At 58.8% G+C, this 22,081-nt stretch overlaps 7 protein-coding genes across 7 annotated transcripts; 4 read left to right on the plus strand and 3 right to left on the minus strand.

Annotated features, from left to right (window-relative positions):
• Window positions 1–44: 44 nt before the first annotated feature.
• Window positions 45–4,574, plus strand: B0H64DRAFT_476506 (P-loop containing nucleoside triphosphate hydrolase protein; the record flags this gene model as incomplete). The annotated part of the gene is made up of 3 exons (XM_062808154.1): window positions 45–538; window positions 618–1,278; window positions 1,326–4,574. The coding sequence occupies 3 exons, from the start codon at window positions 45–47 to the stop codon at window positions 4,572–4,574; spliced, it is 4,404 nt and encodes a 1,467-aa protein (XP_062656385.1).
• A 3-nt stretch (window positions 4,575–4,577) lies between these two features.
• B0H64DRAFT_402989 (glycoside hydrolase family 61 protein) lies at window positions 4,578–5,981 on the minus strand. The gene is made up of 3 exons (XM_062804271.1): window positions 4,974–5,981; window positions 4,860–4,909; window positions 4,578–4,811 (listed from the first exon to the last, which is right to left on the minus strand). The coding sequence occupies exons 1-3, from the start codon at window positions 5,494–5,496 to the stop codon at window positions 4,773–4,775; spliced, it is 612 nt and encodes a 203-aa protein (XP_062656386.1). The 5' UTR covers window positions 5,497–5,981; the 3' UTR covers window positions 4,578–4,772.
• Window positions 5,982–7,388: 1,407 nt separating this feature from the next.
• Window positions 7,389–9,230, plus strand: B0H64DRAFT_202637 (uncharacterized protein). Its single transcript, XM_062799281.1, has one exon. The coding sequence runs from the start codon at window positions 7,602–7,604 to the stop codon at window positions 8,790–8,792; it is 1,191 nt and encodes a 396-aa protein (XP_062656387.1). The 5' UTR covers window positions 7,389–7,601; the 3' UTR covers window positions 8,793–9,230.
• Window positions 9,231–10,066: 836 nt separating this feature from the next.
• Window positions 10,067–12,417, plus strand: B0H64DRAFT_202648 (major facilitator superfamily domain-containing protein). Its single transcript, XM_062799282.1, has 2 exons — window positions 10,067–12,148; window positions 12,207–12,417. The coding sequence occupies exons 1-2, from the start codon at window positions 10,229–10,231 to the stop codon at window positions 12,222–12,224; spliced, it is 1,938 nt and encodes a 645-aa protein (XP_062656388.1). The 5' UTR covers window positions 10,067–10,228; the 3' UTR covers window positions 12,225–12,417.
• B0H64DRAFT_418794 (uncharacterized protein) lies at window positions 12,387–13,680 on the minus strand (the record flags this gene model as incomplete). Its single annotated transcript, XM_062805343.1, has 3 exons — window positions 12,387–12,708; window positions 12,797–13,376; window positions 13,416–13,680. 3 exons carry the CDS (start codon window positions 13,678–13,680, stop codon window positions 12,387–12,389), a joined length of 1,167 nt encoding a protein of 388 aa, XP_062656389.1.
• A 285-nt stretch (window positions 13,681–13,965) lies between these two features.
• B0H64DRAFT_403000 (armadillo-type protein) lies at window positions 13,966–17,952 on the minus strand. Its single transcript, XM_062804272.1, has 3 exons — window positions 17,634–17,952; window positions 14,632–17,575; window positions 13,966–14,565 (listed from the first exon to the last, which is right to left on the minus strand). Exons 1-3 carry the CDS (start codon window positions 17,771–17,773, stop codon window positions 14,167–14,169), a joined length of 3,483 nt encoding a protein of 1,160 aa, XP_062656390.1. The 5' UTR covers window positions 17,774–17,952; the 3' UTR covers window positions 13,966–14,166.
• A 972-nt stretch (window positions 17,953–18,924) lies between these two features.
• Window positions 18,925–21,471, plus strand: B0H64DRAFT_375871 (CYTH-like domain-containing protein; the record flags this gene model as incomplete). The annotated part of the gene is made up of 2 exons (XM_062802441.1): window positions 18,925–21,243; window positions 21,295–21,471. The coding sequence occupies 2 exons, from the start codon at window positions 18,925–18,927 to the stop codon at window positions 21,469–21,471; spliced, it is 2,496 nt and encodes an 831-aa protein (XP_062656391.1).
• Between the last annotated feature and the right edge of the window lie 610 nt (window positions 21,472–22,081).

Here is a 22,081-nt window from a genome sequence, read left to right on the forward strand (position 1 = left end):
CCACAAGACCAACAACACCCTCAGACCCAGTCCACCACAGCATCATGCCACTCGACGACCGCTCTACCTCAACCACCACCACTACCACAACACCAACCACCACCACCACCACAACACCAACCGCCCCCACCGCCACCGCCAAATCCACCTTCAAACACCTCTTCACCTTCACCCCGCCCCAGCACACCCCGCTCCTCGCCCTCTCCCTCACCACCGCCGCCCTCGTCGCCGCCGGCCGCACCGTCTACGCCGTGCTCCTCGGCCGCATCTTCGACGTCGTCACCCGCTTCGGCGCCGGCCTGCTCCCCCCCGCCGACTTCCTCGCCCAGATCGCCCAGTGGGCCGTGTGGATGTGTGTTTTGGGGGTTGTGGTCTGGGTGGTTTCCACCGTGGATGTGGCTGCGTGGGTGGTGGGTGGGGAGTTGAGGGCGAGGGTGGTTAGGGAGGAGGTTTTCCGGGGGTTGGTGCTGGGGAGGGGGGTGCAGTGGTTTGAGGGGCGGGTCGAGGGGGTGGGTGGGTTGGGGGTCGGTGTTGCTACGTGAGTTTTACTTTTGGGGGTGTTAGGAGGGGGGTTGTTTTGTGTTGGGTTGGGGTGCTAACCTTCCTTTTGGGGACAGGCAAACGAGGGAGTTGCAGACCGCCACCTCCCAGACGCTGGGGTACCTCGTCTGTGATGTGTTTGTGTTTGGCGCTTGCATCGTGGTGGCGCTCGTCTACTCGTGGAAGCTGACCCTTGTCATGCTGGCGACGGGCGTGCCGTCCGCCCTCATTCTCTGGGGTATCAGCCGCTTCCTCGACCCGGCGATTGAGGGTCAGAAACGGGAGCTCGCGCAGGCCGCTAAGCACGTTACTGCCGCCACTACCGCCATCGACCTTGTCAAGGTGTACAACGGGGCTGACCATGAGGCGTTTCAGTTCGTCTCGGCGATTCGGAGGTCGGCCGAGTTCTATTCGCGGCAGGTGCTGTGTAACTGCGGGCAGATGAGCTACGTTAAGATGTGGATGATCATGTTGTTCGTGCTGGGGTTCTACGTAGCCGTCGTGCTGGTGGGCCGTGGGGAGCTCACGCCAGGTGATGCGCTGACCACGTTTTATGCCGCGCTCATTGCCTTTCAGTCCATCGAGACGCTCGGCCCGCAGTGGCTTGTTTTGGCGAAGGGCATGGCGGCGGGGCAGTTACTTCAGGGGCTCGTCAAGGAGGGGGATAGCGGGCCGGCAAAGCAGGCTACCGGCTGGTTGAAGCCTTCATGGTGTTCAGGGGAGATCAAACTCAGCAACGTAAGTGACGAGCAGGCTGGTCCATTGGGCGAAATTAACAACAGCAGGTCAGCTTTGCATACCCGTCCAACCCCGCGAGGACAGTCATCCACTTGTCGAATCTCAAGTTCGATGCCGGCCAGCTTACCTTCCTCGTCGGCAGCAGCGGTTCCGGCAAGAGTACGCTAGGCAATCTGCTCGTGCGGTTTTACGAGCCCTTTGCAGGACGAATCACCCTGGACGGAACCCCCATCACAACGCTCAACCTTGACTGGCTCCGGCGAAACGTCACTCTCATCCAACAGTCCAGCTCTCTGTTTAGTGATTCTCTATTCCAGAACATTGCACTCGGCTCCCCGGAACCCGAAACTGTTTCGCCTGACGCCGTTCGAAGCGCCTGCAGTATGGCTCTCCTCCAATCGACCATTGCCGGCTTGCCTGATGGAGTGAGCACGACGATCGGCCCTGGTGGCTACAGTCTCAGTGGGGGACAGAAACAGCGGCTGGCCCTTGCCCGCGCCAAACTCCGAGATCCCCCTGTGCTGATCCTAGACGAGATCACGACTGGTCTGGACCCCATCAGCAGGACTCTAATCATGGAGGCCATTCGCGCGTGGAGGAAGGGCAAGACAACCATCGTCATCACCCATGAGGTCAACCATATTGGGGACGATGAGTACGTGTATGTGCTTGCCGATGGATCAGTGGCCCAAGAGGGGCTAAGGCGCGACATCGAAGAAGACGAGGCAGGGCTTTTTGCTTCATTCGTTGCCTCGGCCGACAACGCCTCCTCCAGCGGCTCCGTATCTGGTAGCGACAGTGAGAGTGAATTCGACTCCGATCTCCCTGAAGACGACCCCGTTGAGGAGGCTCAGTACGCCAAGCTACTCCGCGGCGCCCTCGTCGACAACCGAGCAATGTCCGTGGGCCTATTTCGGAGGATCTCGCTGAGGGCTGAACCCAGTGTGTTGGACTCCCAACTTCACAAGTCCATGTCTCGCAAAAGTACCAGGCGAGGCAAGCCCTACAAACCAGACCGCAAGTCCATGTCCCATCAGACGGATATCGATCCCTCGGAGCTTGGCAAGATGAGCCGCAGTTCGAGCATCCACGCCGTTACCCAACGGGGCTTGGGCGTACAGAGGAGTAGGACTCTGAATGCACGCCTGGCTCCAGAGGTTGAAATGGATGCGAACCGCCGGCCTTCGCTCGACTCACTAGAACGGTTTTTTCTCGAGCGCCTTGCTAAGCACAAGGACCGGGACAAACCATCCAAGGGGCGTCAGCTTCCCTCCCTTACCGCCATCCTGAAAACCGTCTGGCCAACGTTGGACGTGGTGGGTAAGGGGCAGCTAATTCTCGGCATTATGCTGTGTCTCGTCATCGCGGCCAGTAACCCCGTGTTCTCCTTCTTCTTCGCCAATCTCGTTGGCGAATTCTGGATTTCTGGCGAAGAAAGCTCAGTCTCGCTATGGGCTGGTCTCCTCGCGGCCATTGCCGTCATCGACGCAAGCGCCACCTTCTTCGGTTACTTTCTCATGGAAAAGGTGGCCCAGAAATGGGTCAATACTCTGCGTGCCGAGGCGATTAAACGTATCTTGAGCCAACCCAGGTCATGGTTCGACAAGTCGAGTCATTCCCCTGCTCGCATCACCCAGTGTCTCGACCGCAACGCCGAGGAGATGCGCAAGCTCGTCGGCATGTTTGTGCCCATCCTTCTGACCATCACCGCCATGATCCTAGCGTCGCTGATCTGGGCGCTGGCTATCCGGTGGGACCTCACCCTGGTGACGCTCGCCGGGTTGCCGGTAGCCATGGGAGCAGCACGAGCCAACTCGCTGGTGAGTGACAAGTGGGAAGCTATCTGCGAGGAAGCTGCGTCCTCTACTCAAGCTATCCTGACCGAGACTTTCGCCAACATCAATGTCGTACGTGCCTTGACGTTAGAGCGGCACTTCTACGACAAGCACAGCCGTTCCGCATCGGCCACCTACCGTCTCGGCGTGAAGCGTGCGGGCTTCGTTGGACTCTTTTACGGCGTGCACCAGTCCATCATCTTCTTTCTCACAGCTCTCGTCTTTTACTACGGCGCCAAGATCCTCAGCGAGGGCCTCACCACGGTGACGGACGTAATCAGAGTCATCAACCTGCTCCTCTTCTCTCTCGGCACGTCCGTTGCCATGTTGGGGAACGTTCCGCAGATTGCCGCCGCCAAAACGACAGCCGTACAGATGCTTTACTACGCCAACCTGTCGCATACCGCAAGCTCCGAAGCGCAGGGCGAGAAGCGGTTGTTAACCCCCCTTCCAGTCCGCATGACCAACCTCCGATTCGCTTACCCCGGCGCTCCGCAAACCGAAGTCCTGCGCAACATCAGCCTCCAAATCGACGCCGGTACATGTACCGCGATCGTAGGCCCCTCGGGCTGCGGCAAATCCACCATCGCAAGCCTCCTCCTACGCCTGTACGACCCCCTCCCCCCACCACCACCGCGTCCAACCGCCCCCCCACCAACATTTAAATTCGACGCCCCCATCTCGCCCATCCTCGAGTCCCCGATAACCCCCCACACCCAAATCCACCACCTCTCCCTCCCACCACACCCCCTCACCTACGCCTACACGCCCGCCCCCACCCTGCACACACCCTCTCTCCGCAGCCACATGGCCTACGTGCCACAAACCCCCTTCCTCTTCCCCACCACCGTCCGCGCCAACCTCGCCTACGGCCTACACGACGCCTCCCCCCTGCGCAGCGCCTCCAACCTCGCGCGCGCCGCGCACCAGGCAGGCATCCACGCGTTCGTCGCCTCGCTGCCGCAGGGGTACGACACGCCGTTGGGGGATGGTGGTTTGGCCGTGTCGGGGGGCCAGGCGCAGCGTTTATGTATTGCGCGCGCGCTGGCGCGGCGGCCGAGGCTGTTGGTGCTGGACGAGCCGACGAGTTCGCTGGATGGGGAGGCCGCCGCGGAGGTGAGGCGGGTTGTGAGGGGGTTGGTGGAAGGGGAGGGGGAGGGTGGGAGGGGGATGGCGGTTGTGGTGGTGACGCATAGTAAGGAGATGATGAGGGTGGTGGATCGGGTGGTGATGGTGGAAGGGGGGGTTGTGGTGGAGGAGGGGGGGTATGAGGAGTTGGTGGCGAGGGGTGGGAGGTTTAAGGCGTTGGTTGGGGGTGGGGTTTGGACGGGGGATGGTGATGGTGTGGGGAGGGAGAGTAGGAGGGGTGGGAGGATGGGGGGTGGCGAGGTGGATGTGGCAAAGGTGAGGGCGGATACGCTGAGGCAGTTGGAGGGGGATGTTTCGGAGGCGGAGGATTAGGGGGGGATATTTACGCGGTTCTTTTGTGTTTCTTTTTTACTTTGTTGTACATGCTTTGCGCTACATACTTTACTGACAAGGCCCGCTGGTTCGGCCTAGCATGCACAAAAGTGCTTGCGTCTTCAATTACTTTTCGTCCACAGAGGCGAGTCTGTGTGTTGTTAGCCCCTGAACGCCAAGGACGCCGTGACGAAGAACTCACCCTTCCCATATGGGCCCTCCGGGAATGGTATAATCCTACACTTCGTTAGTTCAACCTTACGGACCGTAATGAACCCCACTTACCGTCCTATTCGCGTTCTCTTCCGAGTAGATATTGATGAATATCGACGGATCTGTTCCCGTCAGCACCGACCTCCTCAACACTTCCGAGGTACAACCCCGCGGATAAACACTCACCATCCTCCTGATAAACCCCCGGAAACCGCACCAACGCCTCCTCCGGCACCACCAGCTCTCCACCCCCCGTAATATTCAGATGCGCACACTCGGGATAAAACTGCGGCTTCAGCTCGACATGAATCGACAAGATCTCATGCCGGATCATGTACAACCCACTCTTCAACCCAGCGGGGATCGTAACCGGCCACAGTCCCGGACTGCCATCCCACTTCTGAAACCCCTTTTGATACCACAAGCCCTCAGCCAAGTTCGGCCCCTCCAGCAAACCCGCCTCCCAGATCTTGAACCACCCCACCTCGGTCACATCCACCTCGCTGCAGTCCACCCCATCACCGCAGTGCGCGAGCCACACGGTCATGGGCCCGACGGGGTGCAGCCAGTACCAGTAGACGGCCGTGATGTCCTCGCCGGCACCGACGGGGATGTAGGCGGGCGGGGCGGCGCCCGGGTTGTTGCAGGCGAGGTAAGGGTCCGTGACTGAGAAGATGGGGTCGATGGACGCCCACTGCCGCTGGATCATCCACGGCTGGCCGAGCTGGTCGGCGGCTGGCGTCGAGGGGTCGTAGCTGTTGGTGGGCGGTGGTGGTTTCGTTAGCGAGTGGGTCACAAACAAGCGAGTGATGTGGTGTGGGATCGGACGGTGGATGGACGGGATGGGATGGTGGCATTGCGGTGGGAGTGAAGCTTGGCTTGGGCTTGGACGCGATGGTTGGTGGTGTTGGGGCTTTTCGCTTGTGTTTACTACGACGGCGGGATCGTACGCACCCTCTGTACCATGTCTCGCCGACGGTGTAGTTGGCTAGGCCGCCGTGGGCGAGAACTGGCCCCGAGAGGAGGGCCAAGGTTGCCAAGAGCTGGAGAACCATATTTGGTGTTGAAGTCAACTTCTCGGCGGCGGGCCTCTGCAGGTGAGATTCTGGTCGAGCGATAGTATATTTGGGCGGACGACGCAGGTTGTAAGTTGCAGGGCTTGGCCAGGCGTTGTACGCCAGGTCTAGGTAGGAGACAATAATTATGACGGGGGAATTCGTCTTAGTTTTTCCACCTTACGGTTAAGAGTTAGTCAAGATTCTAGGGCCCTCACGCACGCATACCGGTGGTGCGTTGACCCTATGGGTATCCGCGCATTCCCCGCATAGCAATCTAGATAAACACCAGCAGACGATGATCGAGGTGTGTTGATATTGGCAGTTATATTTGCAACCGCCGCCCCGGTCCCCGGTCCGCCACAAAAGAAGCGGGGAGACTTGGATTCTTGGAAGGGGACTTTGCGTCCACGTACTGCCCTTCGACGATCAAAATGGAAAGAGAATGGCATTGGATCAAGCAATGCCAACACCATCTGCCTTCTAAGCGCCAAGCACGGGGTACATACATGGAAAGACTGCGACTGGGTGTTCCCTCCGCATAGGACCCTGTCCGGGACGTATGTCACCTGCCGGCATATCAAGCGCCCCGGACTTTTGGTCTGGCAGTCAAACTCTCCGACCATGGTTGACGCAATTTTGCCGTAGCTTCGATGCCACCTCGGACCTCGCATTTGCTTGGCAACAATGTGCCGATCGTGAACCTCCGTTGGTGTTCTCCGCGGGCAACGAGGTACGAGAGTAGGTAGATACGACAGGTAACGCTGGTTATTCTAGTGGTAGCTTTGTTCCTCTGCTACTTAGTCGGGTATCCGGTGCCGGTGTAGAGGCAACATGGCTGTGGGCCGCCGAGAGAACGTCATTTGTGCGATGGTGTTGACGATTCCCACATGGACCCGAAATGCTGTTTTGACATGACCAGATTAAGGCTGCAGAGTAATACTCCAACCCACCAAGTTTTTCCACCTATGGATAAGTCGAAATGCAAAAGAAACGAAGGAACCGGCGAAGAATAATGATAGAACATATCCTAAGCTCGTGGCCCCGTTCCGGACCGGGGCAGCCGTGGCTGGATTCGGCCATCTCCAGTCGGCCGTACCAATCGGGGCCCGAAGTAGGGGCCGAGAAAACAGGGGCCGTGCCGGATCAGCAATGCGCGTGCAAAAAAGGGCAAATAACCATATTACCCGAATCTGCCTCCAACCTTGCCCTGGAATCGCGCGGTCTTGGGCTGGAGCTCAGAGCGCCGATCATCCAAAGTGCCAAGGGTGGTAGTCGGGCGCTACCTTTTGAGCCGCCGCGTGGTTGGACACCACAAACACTCGTTGCCTAGCGTCTCATGGGGACTCAACAAGACGATGGACATGGCCAGGGGCACTGCTTCCATTCCTGGCCAGAGGACGGGGGCACGAAGGGGAGGGATGTGGGGAATGTTCCACCGACCGCAAATATCCAAAGGCTGCAAGGCTCCCTCGCGGGGTGCGTCCCGTCCGGGAGGCGGTTTAAGGGAAACCAGGACGCTGGCTATTGTTAATGGTCCAATATCACGTCGAGCCATGGTTAATATCGGTCGGAAGATGGCCACGCGGTGGGACGGTATCACAAGCATCAGAGCACGGGGCCGGATTACCTCCCCGCCTGGCATGGCATCGCTCCTATAAAGACAGGCCGGAAGATCGACATCAGCGGCAGGAGACGTCCTCTTCAGCCTCCATACTTTTGCGTGCTCAAGAAAAGTACACAACTTCTCACATCCAAAATGGTCCACTTGGCTTCAGCCCTCTTGGTGGCCGGCGCGGCCTTCGCCGTGGCTGCGCCCGCGAGCGAGATCTTCGAGCGCCAGGAATGCGCGGTCAGCGACAGCTACCCAACGGTCAACGAGGCCAAGCTCCCCGACCCGTTCACGAACGCGGCGGGCGACAAGATCACAACCAAGGCCGACTTCGAGTGCCGCCGGGCCGAGATCAGCAAGATCATGCAGCAGTACGAGCTCGGCGAATACCCGCCGGCGCCGGACAGCGTCGAGGCGACGATGAGCGGCACCGGCATCACTGTCAAGGTGACCGTCGGCAGCAAGAGCATCTCCTTCTCGGCAGCGATCCGGAAGCCATCTGGCAGCGGCCCCTTCCCGGCCATCATCGGCATCGGTGGCGCGTCGATCCCGATCCCGAACACTGTGGCCAGCATCACGTTCAACAACGACGAGTTCGGCGCGCAGCAAGGCGGCGGTTCGCGCGGCCGCGGCAAGTTCTACGACCTCTTTGGTAGCGGCCACACGGCCGGCTCGCTCACGGCGTGGGCGTGGGGTGTGGACCGGCTGATTGACGGCCTGGAGCAGGTCGGCGAGGCGTCGGGCATCGACACCAAGCGCCTTGGCGTGACGGGCTGCTCGCGCAACGGCAAGGGCGCTTTCGTCGTGGGCGCCTTCGTCGACCGCATCGCGCTCACGATCCCCCAGGAGTCCGGCGCCGGTGGCGCGGCGTGCTGGCGCATCAGCGACCAGCAGAAGTCGAGCGGCGCCAACATCCAGACCGCGCAGCAGATCATCGGCGAGAACCCGTGGTTCTCCAAGAACTTCGACCCCTATGTCCGGACCATCCCCACGATCCCGCAGGACCACCATTTCCTGTCGGCCATGATCGTGCCGCGCGGGCTGGTCGCGTTCGAGAACAATATCGACTGGCTCGGCCCCGTGTCGACGACGGGCTGCATGAAGGCCGGCCGTGCCATCTACAAGGCCTTTGGCGTGCCCACCAACATGGGCTTCTCGCTCGTCGGCGGGCACAACCACTGCCAGTTCCCGAGCAACCAGAACGCGGAGCTCACCAGCTACATCAACTACTTCCTGCTCAACGGCGACACCGCTCCCCCCGAGGTCGAGCGCAGCGACGTCAACGCCGACCTCGCCAGCTGGGCACCGTGGGCCGCCAGCGCCCCGACTCTGTCGTAAATCGTCTGAGGAATGGGTCCTTGAGGGTTCGCGGGTTTGCGGGTCTTTCCTCGGTCCTCATGCTGTGGTGAAGGAAGGCGGTCGCGATGAACGGCAGCTGATGGTGGTGGTGATGACAAATGTAACCTGTAAATATGGCAGAAACATATCAAACCCTCTTTCTTTGGTGCCGAATCCGTTGCCGGCTTCAATTGCCACATCCTCTCGCGAGTGTGGAACCCGATGTGAGCCGAAGTGAGGTTGTTCGTTGAGTCAAACAAGCCAGACTCCGAGACTTGGCTCGGATATAATGTCATTCACCCCATATTCCCGGGGTGTCCGGAACCGCCTCTCGAGCTCTGGTGCGCTCTGGTGGAGAGACGAGAAAGAGAAGGTCGGTTGGTGAAGAGGGGTCTCAAGCGCGTGTCATGTTAGGAAAGAACTGTTGCGATATCGAACGTGGTGGTTGACCGGTTGTGGGGTCAGTTGCAGTCAGGAACGCATCCATTGGCCATTGAGTGATGGTGGGCCTGGCAATAATCGGCTTTAATGACCGTAGGGCCAGAGACCCACTTGCCAGCATCAAACGGCAGGCGGCCTCCTGCGGGCTTCGAACTCCATTGCCACACCTTCCTCGACCTTCACCAATCACCACTGTTCAATGACATCCTGCGAACTGCGAATGTTCAAAAAAGATATACCCCATCCCTGATCTCCAGCGGAACGGGGATCCCTCGTGTCTTGCCGATTGGTATGGACCGGGTTTCCACAAAAGTCGGGCCGGAAAAAGAAATGCAAGACCAGGCCATGTGTTGCCGCGGAGATGGGACAACTCAGCAACTCAGTATGTCCCAGGACGCAGTTGCCATCGCCGTCTCAGCGTTTCTCGTTTGTCGGCTGGGACCATGCAAATCTCAGTTACTCGGTCCACTGCAAGACTGTGACTGACGCAGAGTTTGCATCTACCACTCTGCCGCTGACCTGGTCGTGTAGGATACAGGGGTACTTCCAAAGGGGAGTGTGGAGGAGAGGGCGACATGTTATACCGAAAGGCACGTCTGGGATCCGCACTGGGTTGTTCCATCCCGTTGGTGTCTTCGGTTGCATCCCAAGATCGATGTGTTGGATCCATCTCCCCGGGTTTAGCATGGCGTTTGCATGGCGAGGAAACTCCGATGCGGAGTCCGAGCTACCACTTTTGTTTCGAGAGATGGTAAGGTCGAATCTTAAGGTCCTGGCGTCCGCATCCCTTGTTCCTTCTCCAATTCACGGCTCCCGACGTGTGGAAGAAGAAACCCACCACTGCACGCCTTCCACCTGACGAGTGCCTCGGTATTTCTCAGATTCCATTTGTAACTTCAAGTTGACGGAAAGTGTTGAACTTGACCGCGGAATCCTTTGATCAACCACCCTCTCTCAGCCGTCACGGAAGGGTGATAGCAAACTGGCCGGTAGCCATGGCCGGGACACGCCACACCCACCCTCCCGCCGGGGATCATGACGGCATAGATCCGACGCCATCATCAGCACCGTTCTCCCAAGCCAGCACACCAATACCACAAGCCTACAACGGCCCGGACGCCACCACCGAGATCGCCCACCTCTACCTCACCTTCGCAACCCCTCTCCCAAACCCCAACACCACCGCCCGCCACCCCTCCCCCAACAACAACAAACCGCCACCACACAACAAGCACAACAGCAACAACAACCCACCCCCACCCCCAGACCTCACACGCTACAGCAACCCCCAAACATGGCCATCCTCCCGCAAATACGTCATGCTCACCCTCTCCTGCGTGGCGACCTGGCTGACGGCCTACACGGCCGGGTCGTACTCCCCACCGCAGAACCTGATCCAAGACGCGCTGGAGGGCCACCCATCCGACGAGGCCGTGCTGACCGGGATAACGACCTTCTGCCTGGGCTTCGCGCTGGCGCCCATGGTGCTGGCGCCGCTGTCCGAGATGAACGGCCGCTACCCGGTGTTCGTGGTCGCCGGGGTGGTGTATGTCGTGTTCCAGGCGGTGTGTGGTGTCGTGGAGAATCTGGCGGGGATGTTGATCGCGCGGTTCTTGGTGGGGGTGGGGGCGTCGGTGTTTAGCACCATGGTGGGTGGCGTCATTGCGGATATGTGGGATGCTAAGGGCAGGAATACGCCCATGGCGGTGTTTAGTGGGAGTGTGCTGGCTGGGACGGGGGCTGGGCCGCTTGTAGGCGCGGTCATGGCGGAGAGGTTGGCCGAGGCGGGGAAGTGGAAGTGGATCTTTTGGCATCAGGTTATCATGGGGGGTGTGACGATTCTGCTGCTAGTGGTACTTTTCAAGGAGAGCCGCGGGTCGGTGTTGTTGTCGAGGAAAGCGAGGGCGTTAAATAAGTGGTATGAAGAGTTGGAAGCGGAAGGGTATTTCGGGGTGTGGGAGGTCGAAGGTGAGGGTTTGTGTGATGGGCCACTCGTGGATGGTCGGGACGAGGAAAAGGGGCCACTTTCGGATCATCCGCGACCAACAGCCGTCTTGAGGCGTATCCGGTGGCTGGTTAAGGAGGATGAGGAACGGGCATCACTCGGCAAAATGATCGCCACTTCCATCTCGCGACCATTCCACTTACTCTTCACAGAGCCCGTGGTGTTCTTCTTCTCGCTCTGGGTAGCCTTTGCGTGGGGAATCCTCTACCTGACGTTTGGTTCCATCCCGCTGGTGTTTCAGCACATCTACGGCTGGACCCTCGAAGAGTCGGGCTACGTATTTGTGTCGCTAATAATCGGCGCCATCTTTGCGACTGCCATCGGGCTCTGGCAAGATCGCATCCTCTACCACCCCAAATGGGCAGATACCTCTATCGATCCAGGTACCAACACCATCAGCGGCCACTGTTCCGATGACTCGGCCAGTAAAAACCGATCCGCGACTGGCACCCCTCCGCATACACGCACCGACCGCATGTGGGCTTTCCTCCGCCGGCATTTCCCCGCTTCCGCCCCCGAATCCCGCCTCTACTTCACTTGTGTGACCAGCACGTTCTTGCCCATCGGGCTCTTCATCTTCGGCTTCGCCTCCCGCCCCGAGATTCACTGGATCGGCCCCGCGATTGGCTTGGTTCTGGCGACGATGGGCATTCTCTCCATCTATTTGGCTGTGTTCAACTACTTTGCCGACACCTACCACAAGTACGCCTCCTCTGCGCTCGCTGCGCAATCATTTTGCCGAAACGTTCTTGGCGGCGCGTTCCCGCTGGTGACGGGGCCATTGTTTAGAAATCTGGGAGAAGCCGGGGCGGGGGGGTTGTTGGGAGGTATCGCGACCCTGTTGACGGTTGTGCCGTGGGTATTGATGTTCTTTGGGGATAGGATTAGGGCGAGGAGCCCGTTTGCTAGTGTAAGCCCGCCACCTGACACTAAGCTGAGTGGACAAAGTACTGACGGCGATGCCATAGCAACTCGGATCAGCGTGATCCACGGGTGAGGGCTGGTCCTGGGGAAGCATTGTTAGACGTACCTATAGCGTTCATCTACGTATGTCCTGCATGATACCCTCGAGAATTTATTGACGACAAACAAGCCAGCTCTTTATGCAGTATCACAACGTGCTCGTCGCCCTCTAGATGCATCTAACCTCAATCTACATCGTCCGCCTTCGTCCCACTGTCGCCGTTCAAATCCACACCTGATAGCTTCCGCCTTGCCTCACTCAAGATCTCTTCTTCGTTAAAGTCTTCCTCGTCGGGTTCAAGCTCCAGGTCCGGTTCGGGTCCGAGGAACGCCTGCTCCTTTTGCCCCTTGCCCCGTTTCATAGCTTCCAGCGCCGCAGGCTTCAGCGTACCATCCTCGTTGACATCTTCAGCCAAGTGCAAGGTGAACAGCACGACAAGATAAACCTGCCCCGTCGACCGGTTGCGGAGGACGTATCTGAGCTGATGTGAGCGTTTGCGGCGATGCCTGCAATGTGTAAGACTTGTTTTTGTCCGTCCACTCAGAATTGACACTGAATTGGAGAAAAGGCGGTAAAAGAAGATAGGAAACGTACCTCAACCCCTGTCCATCCCAATACTTCATGATCGGTAAGTTAAATCCCGGCAACCGCAATGCGAACTCATTGAAGTCAATGTATGGGTTGAAGAAATCGACACCGTACGCCCTGTCATACTCCCACACCCATTTCTCTTTATTTTCCGCCCTCAAAGCCCACTTCATCCTCTGCTTAGCATCATCCGGCGCGCCGACGTCCCTCCGCCACTCCATCCCCGCTTCATCACCCCCTTCCTCCAACCACAAACCGCCTTTTGCCTCGTCCTGCTCGCCCTCACCAACATGGACCGTGTTGAAGGAGCTCAGGGCGGGGCCGTAAAGATAGGGCACGTCGGCGTACGGGTCCCCCTCCAGCCCGGGATCGATCCACCACTTGACGATGTTCATCGCCGTGCCAAACCCGGGCGGCAGTCGGTCGCGGATCGCATGGTCGAAGTCGTTGCCGAACTGCAGATCCGTACCCAGAACCCCATCCGGCTGCTCTCCCGCTTCATCACCCCCCTTCAGTTCACCACCGTTCTCTGCATCCGTTCCCTCGCCCTCCTCGGTGCCCTTCTTCCTCTCCCCCTTAGCCCCACCTTTCCCCTCCCGATGCTCTCCAGCAGACTCCCCGTCACCACTCTCAGGCCGTTTCAACCGAAACCGTACCGCAATCGAGTACTGATCCCCATTATACCGATGCGGCTCGCACTCAAAATACGGCGACGACTTGGGCGCGGCGCGGGGCAGGCCGCGGTAGTTGTTGACCCGCACACACAGGTCTGCGTCGAGAAGGTCGCTGGCGATACGTACCGGTTTGGGGTCGTTGACCGGCACCTCGATGTGCGAGTCTGGGTCGTAGTCTGTGCCGGCGGTTACGCGGATGAGGTACTCGTCCGCCATTCCGTTTCTCTTTGTGGTGGGGGGTTTTGAAGGGTTGCTTGGGATGGGATGATTGATGTCAGTGTTGGTGGGTTGTAAAAGACCTAGGGTAAAAATGGTAATAAAATGCTTGGTTTATTATTATTACAGGAACACCAAATCTGAAATCTAGGATTGGCCTTTTAAGGCAGTTGGGTGGTCGTGGTTGCTCAATTCGAGCATGTCTGGCGGCGGCAACACTTGGCGGGTCGATGACGTCGCTTCCGTACCCGGATCCTTCCACTGCCAAGCCATCCAGACCGACCGCAAGCGCTCTGTCGAGCAACCACTGTTGCCATCGGTGCAGCATTCCAAATATGGTAGGGCAGGGGAAACGCTGAGCACTGGGGGATAAGGGACGATCGAAACGGCGCAATACTCCCGAGGGGTCAAGATTGTCTATCCTTGCCTCTCCCAAGGCAAAATTACAACAGTAATATACAGCGCTCCTCTCTTCACCAGCCCCCTTTACTCCTCGTCCTCCTCGGCATCCGTGAAGTACTCGAAGTCCGCCGGAGCCGGAGCCTCCTCGTCGCCCTCATTATCCTCATCCACAGCCGTGAGCACACCGGCCGCGGCGGCGGCTCCGCTACCGACCTCGGCCGCACGTCCCTGTGCCCCACGCGCCGTAAGCTGGAGCAGGTCGTTCAGGTCCTGAATGTTGCTGCCGCTGCCAGCGCCGGTCATCGCCCGCGAGGACCAGTTCGAGAGCAGCGACTGCGCCGCGTTGCGCGGGGTAGTACCAGGGGCCGCCGCGGCGCCCGCCACAGGAGCACGCTCGGTGGTGACCTTCTTGAGCTTCTCCTCGATCAGGCTCTTAGCCTCGCCGGGTTGCGTGTCGTCGAGGAGAATCGGGCCGCCAGTGGGCTATGATAATGGTCAGCTGACTGAACGGATAACATCAGAGGGGCTAATGAGACTAATGAGACCTACCTTCTTCACTGGCTTGTAGCGCCCGGCAGGGAAGCTAATGTACTTGAGCTGGCCCGGGAGGACACGCGACATGTTCTCGATCTCGTAACCCACCCTCTCCTTCTCAGCCTTCTTCTTCGATTCCGGCGTAGCCGAGTCTTCTTTCTCGACCGCCACGTCGCCCTCTTTCTCCTTCGACTCCTCCGCCTTGGGCTTCTTCTCGTCGTCTACGTCCATCTTGTCACCGGCCGGCGCGGGCGCCTTGGTGATGGTGGGGGTGTCGATGTCCATGCTCTCGCGACGCTGCGCGCGCTCCTTCTTCTGAGCGCGGCGCTTGGCCTGGGCGGTAGTCGACAGAATAGCAGTCGTAACCAAGGCGGGTCCCTCCTCCACCTTGACTTCCTGCTCAGGGGGGTAGTCGAACAGGCTCGGGCGCGTTGCGCAGTGGAACTTGATGCTGGGCATCTCAAGGTCATGGTCGAGGCCGATGATCGACGTAGGCGCGAAGCTGAGGGAAAGGAAGTGCGTGAACGGGAACCAGTACCAATATTGAGTGAAGACGGCCATCCCGACAATACCCGCCATGTTGAGGTTACCCGTCTGCGTCTGCAGACCGATAGTGCAGTTTCGGCCGCCAGCATCGAGGATACCCAGGGCAAGGGCGGCACCAAACTTGGTCATGGCGTCCTCGTGGCGGTCACCGACCACTTTCCTCAAGGTCTTGCGGATGGCGGTAACCTTGGGGTTCATGGCCTCATTTTGCTGAACCATGATCATAGATAGCGCAATGAGCGCGCCCTGCCGGACGAAATCGGTCGGGTCCTTCATCATCGGCTCGAGCAGATCGATAGCCTCGTCCAGTCCAGTACCGGCGCATGCGATGCCGAGGGCCATAGCGGAGCCATACCGTACGTGGGGGTTGTACGATTCGGCAAGCAGCTCGACCATGCGAGGAACGCTGCCGGGCTTGCGGAAGAGGATAAAGCCGAGACTCATGACAGCAATCCGGCGCACGTCGTCGTTGACATCACTGACGGCGGTATGCAGGAGCTTCCGGACCGCCTTGTTGCTTCCCGTTCCGCAGTACGCCAGGGCCACGGTGAGGATACCTCCATACCGCAGTGTCGGGTCGGGATCGTTCAAAAGACCCTCGATCATGCTGTCTGCCCCTTCTTGCCGCCCATACATGATGAGCGCCATGCCGAGAGCACAGCCGCGGACGATCTTCTCGTGGCTCGTCTCGTGGGCGTAAGTGAACATGGTCTCCAGAGCCTTGGCGTTTCCGGTTCCCAACATGATCAGGCCAACGGCCAAGCCAACAGCCTCACCATTGAGTGCAGAATCCGCAAACAACACCTTTGTGAGTTCCTCGTAAATCTGCTCGTTGCCGCAAGCCATACCGGCAATACCTAGACCCAGGGCACCGCCATGCTGGATGACTTCCTCGTCGGCGGCGTTGAACATGGTCCGGAGGTAGCCCAACGCCTCAGCTCCGTGGTTCGCGTGAATCAAACCGTAGGCGTAAAGGGCGCCACCCTGGCTGAAGATAGAACCGCTTGATACCCCTCCTTGCTTCGGGAGGTATGGCTCGAGGAGTTTACGGGATTGGCTAGTATTTCCACGGTGGATAACGCCGAGCGCAGCAGTAGCCGTAAACTTGGACCAGTTCACAGCCTTGCCCAACCATTCAAGGTTGTCTCGGAAGAACTTGTCGTGGGTGGTTCCGGCGTTCATGAAGGCGTTGCAGAAGGTGACCGCGGTGTGGAAAATAGAGTTGCGAGCCTCTAAGCTGTCGCGGACCTTGTTAAGAATGCTTAAATCGGTATGGTTGTTGCGATAGAGAAACTCGAGGTTCAGCTTGATCGTGGTGCTTCCATCGAGAATTGATCGGACGTTCCTGTAAACCTTTGCAACCTCCTCGGGCAGCTCTTCTTCGGTGTTCTCCTCGTTTTCCAGCAGGGGTTCGGATTCAGCAGCGCCCTCGGCTGGCTGCTCCGCTTCGGGCTTCTTCGGCGGCTCACCAGAGGGCAGAGCTTTGATCACCTTGGCCAAAAACTCTTGTGTCCCGTTGTCGTAGAGGTCGAAGGCGATTTGATAGGCAACTGCAATCGCGTTGTTGTCGCCCTTGGTGATGAGCTGAAGAAGTAGCGAAGAAGCCTCCTCGTCAGAGTCCAAGTAAACAACGCACTTGGCGATAGCGAAGTAATCCGGGTTCGGGATGTCATTTAGGAGGTCGAGGATCAGGCGCAGAATCTCGGTCCGGAGCCCGCGTTCCTGGACAATATCCATGCAAACGCTGAGGGCATAGTCCATCAACTCCTCGGCCGGACCCTGGGCACCCTCTTGCGCCTTGGACTTGTCCCGCTTCCCCTCTTCACTAGCCCGCTTGATAACCCTGCGGAGCACGTCCAAGTTCTTCGCTTCCACGGCAATACCAACCACCTGCCGGTACTTGCTCTCGATCAGGCAGCTCTCAAACAACCGCTCAATGACGTTCTCCAGAGAGGTCCAGGTGGTGTTGTCTGTTATCTGGGCCACCGAGGCGGAGCGTCCCTCCTTCGTCGGCTGGAAAGAAGGGTCCAAAATTGTGTTGTCGACTGAGTCGCGCGACAGCAGGGACTTTGAAGGCAACATGGACTGCGAGAAGGGGGTGGTGGGCGAGATCAAGGCCGAGCCATCGAGAGAGCCGCTGCCAAAAGTGGTGGCAAGGGCGGGCAGCGCAACGTCGTTCTTGGACTGCTTGGCCGGAGTGTGGCGTGACGATGAGACGGCGATGTACTGGTCAACGCACTTGGAGATGATAGTCTCCTCGAACTCGCTGGGCGCATCGAGCTTGAAGAGAGGACCCGCGGCAAGCGCAAAGGTCATGCTCTCATTGTAGTCCTGGAGGTGGAAGTAGACCTTGGCGAGCACAAGGGCGGCGAGCCGACGCTCGGGGAAGCTCTCGTCTTCGTACAGCGCCTCACTGTTTCCGTCCGTTAGCAAACGTCGCGCCAGGGCCACGGCGGTACTCTAATGCCTACATCTGGCTCAATGCCCCTGCGACCTCGGTCCAAACGGTATCGATGTCATCGTTGAGGGTCTTGAGAGCAAACACCTTGAGCTCCGGCTCTTCGTCAGCCAGGAAGCCCAGCACGCCCGTCGCAGAAACGAGGCCCGGCATCGTGACGTGATGAGGGGTAGGTAGAAAAATCGGGTTCGGTTTGTCAAAAATCGACCGCTATTTTCTGGGGCGCTCTCGACTCCAGACGCAACCGAAATCGAGGATAGATTCGAGAATTTGTTGGGCGGATCGAGGGTGTGTTGGATGTTGGACAGGAGAGCCGAACTGTTTGGAAGCTCAGGCTGCGGCAACGCCTCAGCTGGTCCACGTCAGGAAGCTCCTGCCTTGCGCTTGGTCATCCAATCAGCGGCTTCGCGGATCTGGGATTTTCCGACGACTCGGTATGGGGCGGCACTGCGGGCTCCAGAGGTGGCTTGTGCGCTCCATCTTTCTTTCAGCCACTCTGCGCTTCTGTTGTTGACCCAATACGGCTAGCCCACCATGTCCCCTCCAAGGCCAGCTCTCTGGCCTTTCGGGCCGCGAGCTCTTGTGCCTCTCGAACTCTGTAACACGCGGCGCCAAACGGCAACGCTTGCGACTTGCTCCACGCTGTGGCTTAGCTGTTCCAAAACCTCCGTAGCTGTATCCTTTCTTTCACCATTGATTCCAATTGAATTGACAGATCGAAATCGCAAGCCGGGAGCGCTTCCGCATGCGGAATGCTCGCCCATTGTTAGGCAGTGATTTGGAGCAGCAGCCAAGCACATTCGCGTCCCAGGCAGGAGCAAATCCACACTGGCGCATCTTCTGGCGCACACTTCAGCCTTTTTAGCTCTCCAACTTCCTCCCCCACGCGCCATGTCATGACGATATCGTCGCGTGTGCAGTAGTTCGGCCAAACATTATCTCGAGCCTCGGGCCCCGTCGCTGCTTTCATCTCATTTCGTCCCTGATATGGGAGCAAACAGTGGCGACTCGACTCGCTCGTGCTTTTCTCTTGCCGATCGAAAGCTCGACTCGACGATGTGACGCTCCCGTTTGTCGCAACCATTTGGATCATTGACAGACACCATCACTCCTTCGCGCGCGACGCCATAATAACCGATTTGTCTACGTCATCTTGTCGGTAGATTTGGCGTATTACTCGACAGTCTTCAAGAGCAGGGTTACCAGAACGCAACAAAGAGTCTGAACCCTTGGTCGCGTGGGACACAGGATCAAACACACCCGGAAAGAACAAGTTGGATCAGTAACGGAAATCGACGTCAAAAATGGATCTCCGGGGCATGCTGAACGATAACGTCCCTTCCGCAGGGGCCCCGAGCAAACCGCCGCCGCCGCAACAACATGCGCAGCAACCCGCGCCCCCGTCGACTCCGGTGCAGGCAAATCCACAACAAGCTTTTCGCGACTACAGCCAGACTCAACCGTCTCCCGGACGGCACATGTCCCACGACTATGGCGCGCACCATATGTCGTCTGGCCCGTTCGCATCCCCGCCCCCTTTTCAGGCCGCACCTCCGAATTCCTACGCCAACCGGCCGCCGCCGCCGCAGCTCCAACAAATCCCGTCGAACGATCTCCGATCGCCGAGTCTCGGCCCTGGACCGGTAGCCTCTCCATACCGACAAACCCCAGCTGCCTCACTGGGCAGCGCCGGTGGCTATCCCTTCCCGCCACAACAAAATCCCACGAGCCCCGTGCAGCGACACCAGTACCCACCAAGCGCCGCATACCACCGAGACAGCTATCCCCAGCCCGTGACCGCCGTGGGTATGACAGGCCCGCCGGCCGCCGGGCCGTACATGCAAGGGTCTCACATCCCCCAAACTCCACCGATCGCGACCCCGGGCACAGGGCATTCCTTTTTGCATCGGGCTCAATCAATGCAGTCCACACCAACGCCAACCTCGGCCCACAGCCAATCTGCACAGTACGGCGCGCCTTTCGCCCAGGGGAGTCCCGTGGCAGCACCGCGTCCTCTTCAACAAGCGGACCCCTACCAACGCCAATCTTCACAACCACCGACCCCCGGGGGAACGGTCCCATTGTCCGCTCGCCCAGTGCAAGTCGTCGGCGGTTACGGGCCGCCAAGCCCATACCAACAGCGCTTGCCGGGGCCGGGAATCCATCCGACTTCACAAACGTCGCCGCCGCCGCCGCCTCCGCCCTCACTTCCCAGGCATTCGAGCGTTCACAGCATCCAGGACTCGCGTAGTCAGGATTCAGCCCGGACGCAGCAACCCCAGAGCGACAGGGAGCGAAGCGTTAGCGTGAGTCCAAAAACACGAGTCCCCAGTTTGCCAAGCAGCTCTGGTCGCCCCGGCACCTCGGTTTCCGAACTCGAACCCTACTCCAACCAAATCCCTTCCGCTCCAACGATGGCAGAACGCGCCGCCACACCAGCCAAACGGAAACTCGACGACAGGGAACTACGACCAGACGAGCTAGAAAAACGAGAAACACGACCGCCTCCGTTTGAAGAACAAAACGGACGTCCGACCCACTCCGATCCCGGCGCCCCGATGCAACGCCCAATCATGGCGATGAAGGCGATGAAAAGAAGGGTGTCGCACCGGGCCGTCCCGAGGTGGGCAGAGTCGCTCATGGATCGGGCGCCGGCCCATCCCAACCGCGTTCTTTATCAACCGGTCCCGCATTCTGGACCCCAGGTCAACGGCAAACCCGATCGTCAACCAGACCAGCCGGCCCGACCCGAACGCTTGCAAAGTCGACATACCTCGCCGGAAGAGAAACGCACGGCGGCGCCCACCACACCAGCCGCGAGCGTTCCGCCGGATGCCGGAAACCAATGGGGTCTACTGGGGCCATGGGAAGCCAGCATCACCAACTCAGTCCCGCAGGAGCAATTCACTAAGCAAGTCGCCGACTTTTTATTCCAATACGTCATCCTCAACGAAGACATGGGTGAAATCCAAAGCCGCGGCGTCAAGTTCGAGGTCGAAGCTAAACTCGGCATGCTCATCGACAAGAGCACTAATCAGCGAGTGGAGCTCCCCGTGCAGTCCGAGTGCGTACTGAACGACAACGGCAACTGGCTCGGGTTCCGGTCTAGCATGACCGAGATCCAACACAGGTCCTTCAACGAATTCCTCAATTTCCTCGTGCAGCAGACACACCCGGCGAATAAAGCTGCCAGCGCGGCGCTACCCCGGCCACGCCTGCCCATTGAGTACCGCCACCGCCGCGAGGTCGACAAGTTCTTTGAGCTACCCGTCTCGGTCCGCGACCGCCTCCTGCCTGTGTGTGTTGCTAAACCCATCGCCGCCAAGGGCCACGGCGTCAAGGTACGGGTCTCGTACGACCAGAAGACCAACAAGATCCTCGACAAGATCATCAAGGCACGCATTGCCGACCTGAGTATCCACTTTCCCGACCTGCCTCTCGACTGCCGCATCAGCATCAACCTGGAGATGGACTGGGACGGTTCGATCGAGGACCTGGAGAAGATGGCGGGCTCGACAGGGCGCCCGCCTATCCCGGCGCGGATGAAGGACCGGTTGAGCTACAAGCACGGGTGCTATCAGGTCGATCTGACCCAGGTTACTCAGAGTGTGGCGGGGGTTACCGTAAGTTTTGGACGTGGTCTCGGGGGTGTATCGGTTACTAACAAGCTCCAGAATACCCAACGCACGGAGAAAGAGCATGAGCTCGAGGTAGAAATCGACCCGACTCCCGTCATTGAGCAGGGGCGCAGGGCTATGGAGGGCCAGCCGCATCAGTATGTGGAGGTGGTGGACGGGCTGGTCAATAATATCAGGATATTGGCGCGGAAGGCCAAGGAGTTTGCCGGGTAGCAGACAGCATGCTGGGCCCTAGGGATGCCGCGGTAAATACGCATACCATGCTGAGAGGGGGAGCTGGTCGTCGGCACGTGCTTTACACGGAGGGGGTTGTACAGATTGTTGCTTCAAGGACTTTGGCGGTTTTTCATCGCACAGTTCTATTCCTTATTCCGTTTGTGGAACCGTTCCTCAGTTTCATCCCGCTGGAGGGAGTTCTGTTTTTCTCTCGGCGTCATTAGATACCATCTGTTCTTGTTCTGGGACGGACAACAAGAGCTTGGGAGCACGGTGGCAAGAAGGGGGCGCTGCGAAGGCATCAAAATATATTTTATGGTCTCTTTCCGATATGGACGGTTTGTTTTGCCTATTCTCGCGTGTAGGTGGAAAGTGATGAGTGATGCACCGTCCAAGACCACCCTTGTGCCCGATGAGATGTGACACTGGTTAGTTAGGGAAGAGTTGTGATACTCAGTATGTTCAAGGGTAGCAAAATCCGCAATCAGATCCTGTCACGTCGATTTGCGCTCATATCGCGAGCTCGTAACGTAAGTCAGGGGTGGCAGCAAACAAGCCGACCTTAAGTATGTCTCTCGTTATATGTACACTTTTAGCTTAGTAGCCC

This window comes from Chaetomium fimeti (genome assembly GCF_033439085.1).
Source record: "Chaetomium fimeti strain CBS 168.71 chromosome Unknown B0H64scaffold_6, whole genome shotgun sequence".
Classification (NCBI taxonomy): domain Eukaryota; kingdom Fungi; phylum Ascomycota; class Sordariomycetes; order Sordariales; family Chaetomiaceae; genus Chaetomium; species Chaetomium fimeti.

Bases quoted from the DNA above. Each gene is read 5' to 3' on its own strand.
- B0H64DRAFT_403000 (XM_062804272.1), bottom strand. From the start codon at position 17,773: ATGCCGGGCCTCGTTTCTGCGACGGGCGTGCTGGGCTTCCTGGCTGAC. The intron at 17,576-17,633 runs GTAGGCATTAGA...GGACGGAAACAG, and splicing joins GCAGGGGCATTGAGCCAGAT to TGAGGCGCTGTACGAAGACG. The intron at 14,566-14,631 runs GTAGGTCTCATT...CCATTATCATAG, and splicing joins GCTACAAGCCAGTGAAGAAG to CCCACTGGCGGCCCGATTCT.
- B0H64DRAFT_202648 (XM_062799282.1), top strand. From the start codon at position 10,229: ATGGCCGGGACACGCCACACCCACCCTCCCGCCGGGGATCATGACGGC.
- B0H64DRAFT_202637 (XM_062799281.1), top strand. From the start codon at position 7,602: ATGGTCCACTTGGCTTCAGCCCTCTTGGTGGCCGGCGCGGCCTTCGCC.
- B0H64DRAFT_402989 (XM_062804271.1), bottom strand. From the start codon at position 5,496: ATGATCCAGCGGCAGTGGGCGTCCATCGACCCCATCTTCTCAGTCACG. The intron at 4,910-4,973 runs GTGAGTGTTTAT...TGACGGGAACAG, and splicing joins GGGGGTTTATCAGGAGGATG to ATCCGTCGATATTCATCAAT. The intron at 4,812-4,859 runs GTAAGTGGGGTT...AACGAAGTGTAG, and splicing joins AAGAGAACGCGAATAGGACG to GATTATACCATTCCCGGAGG.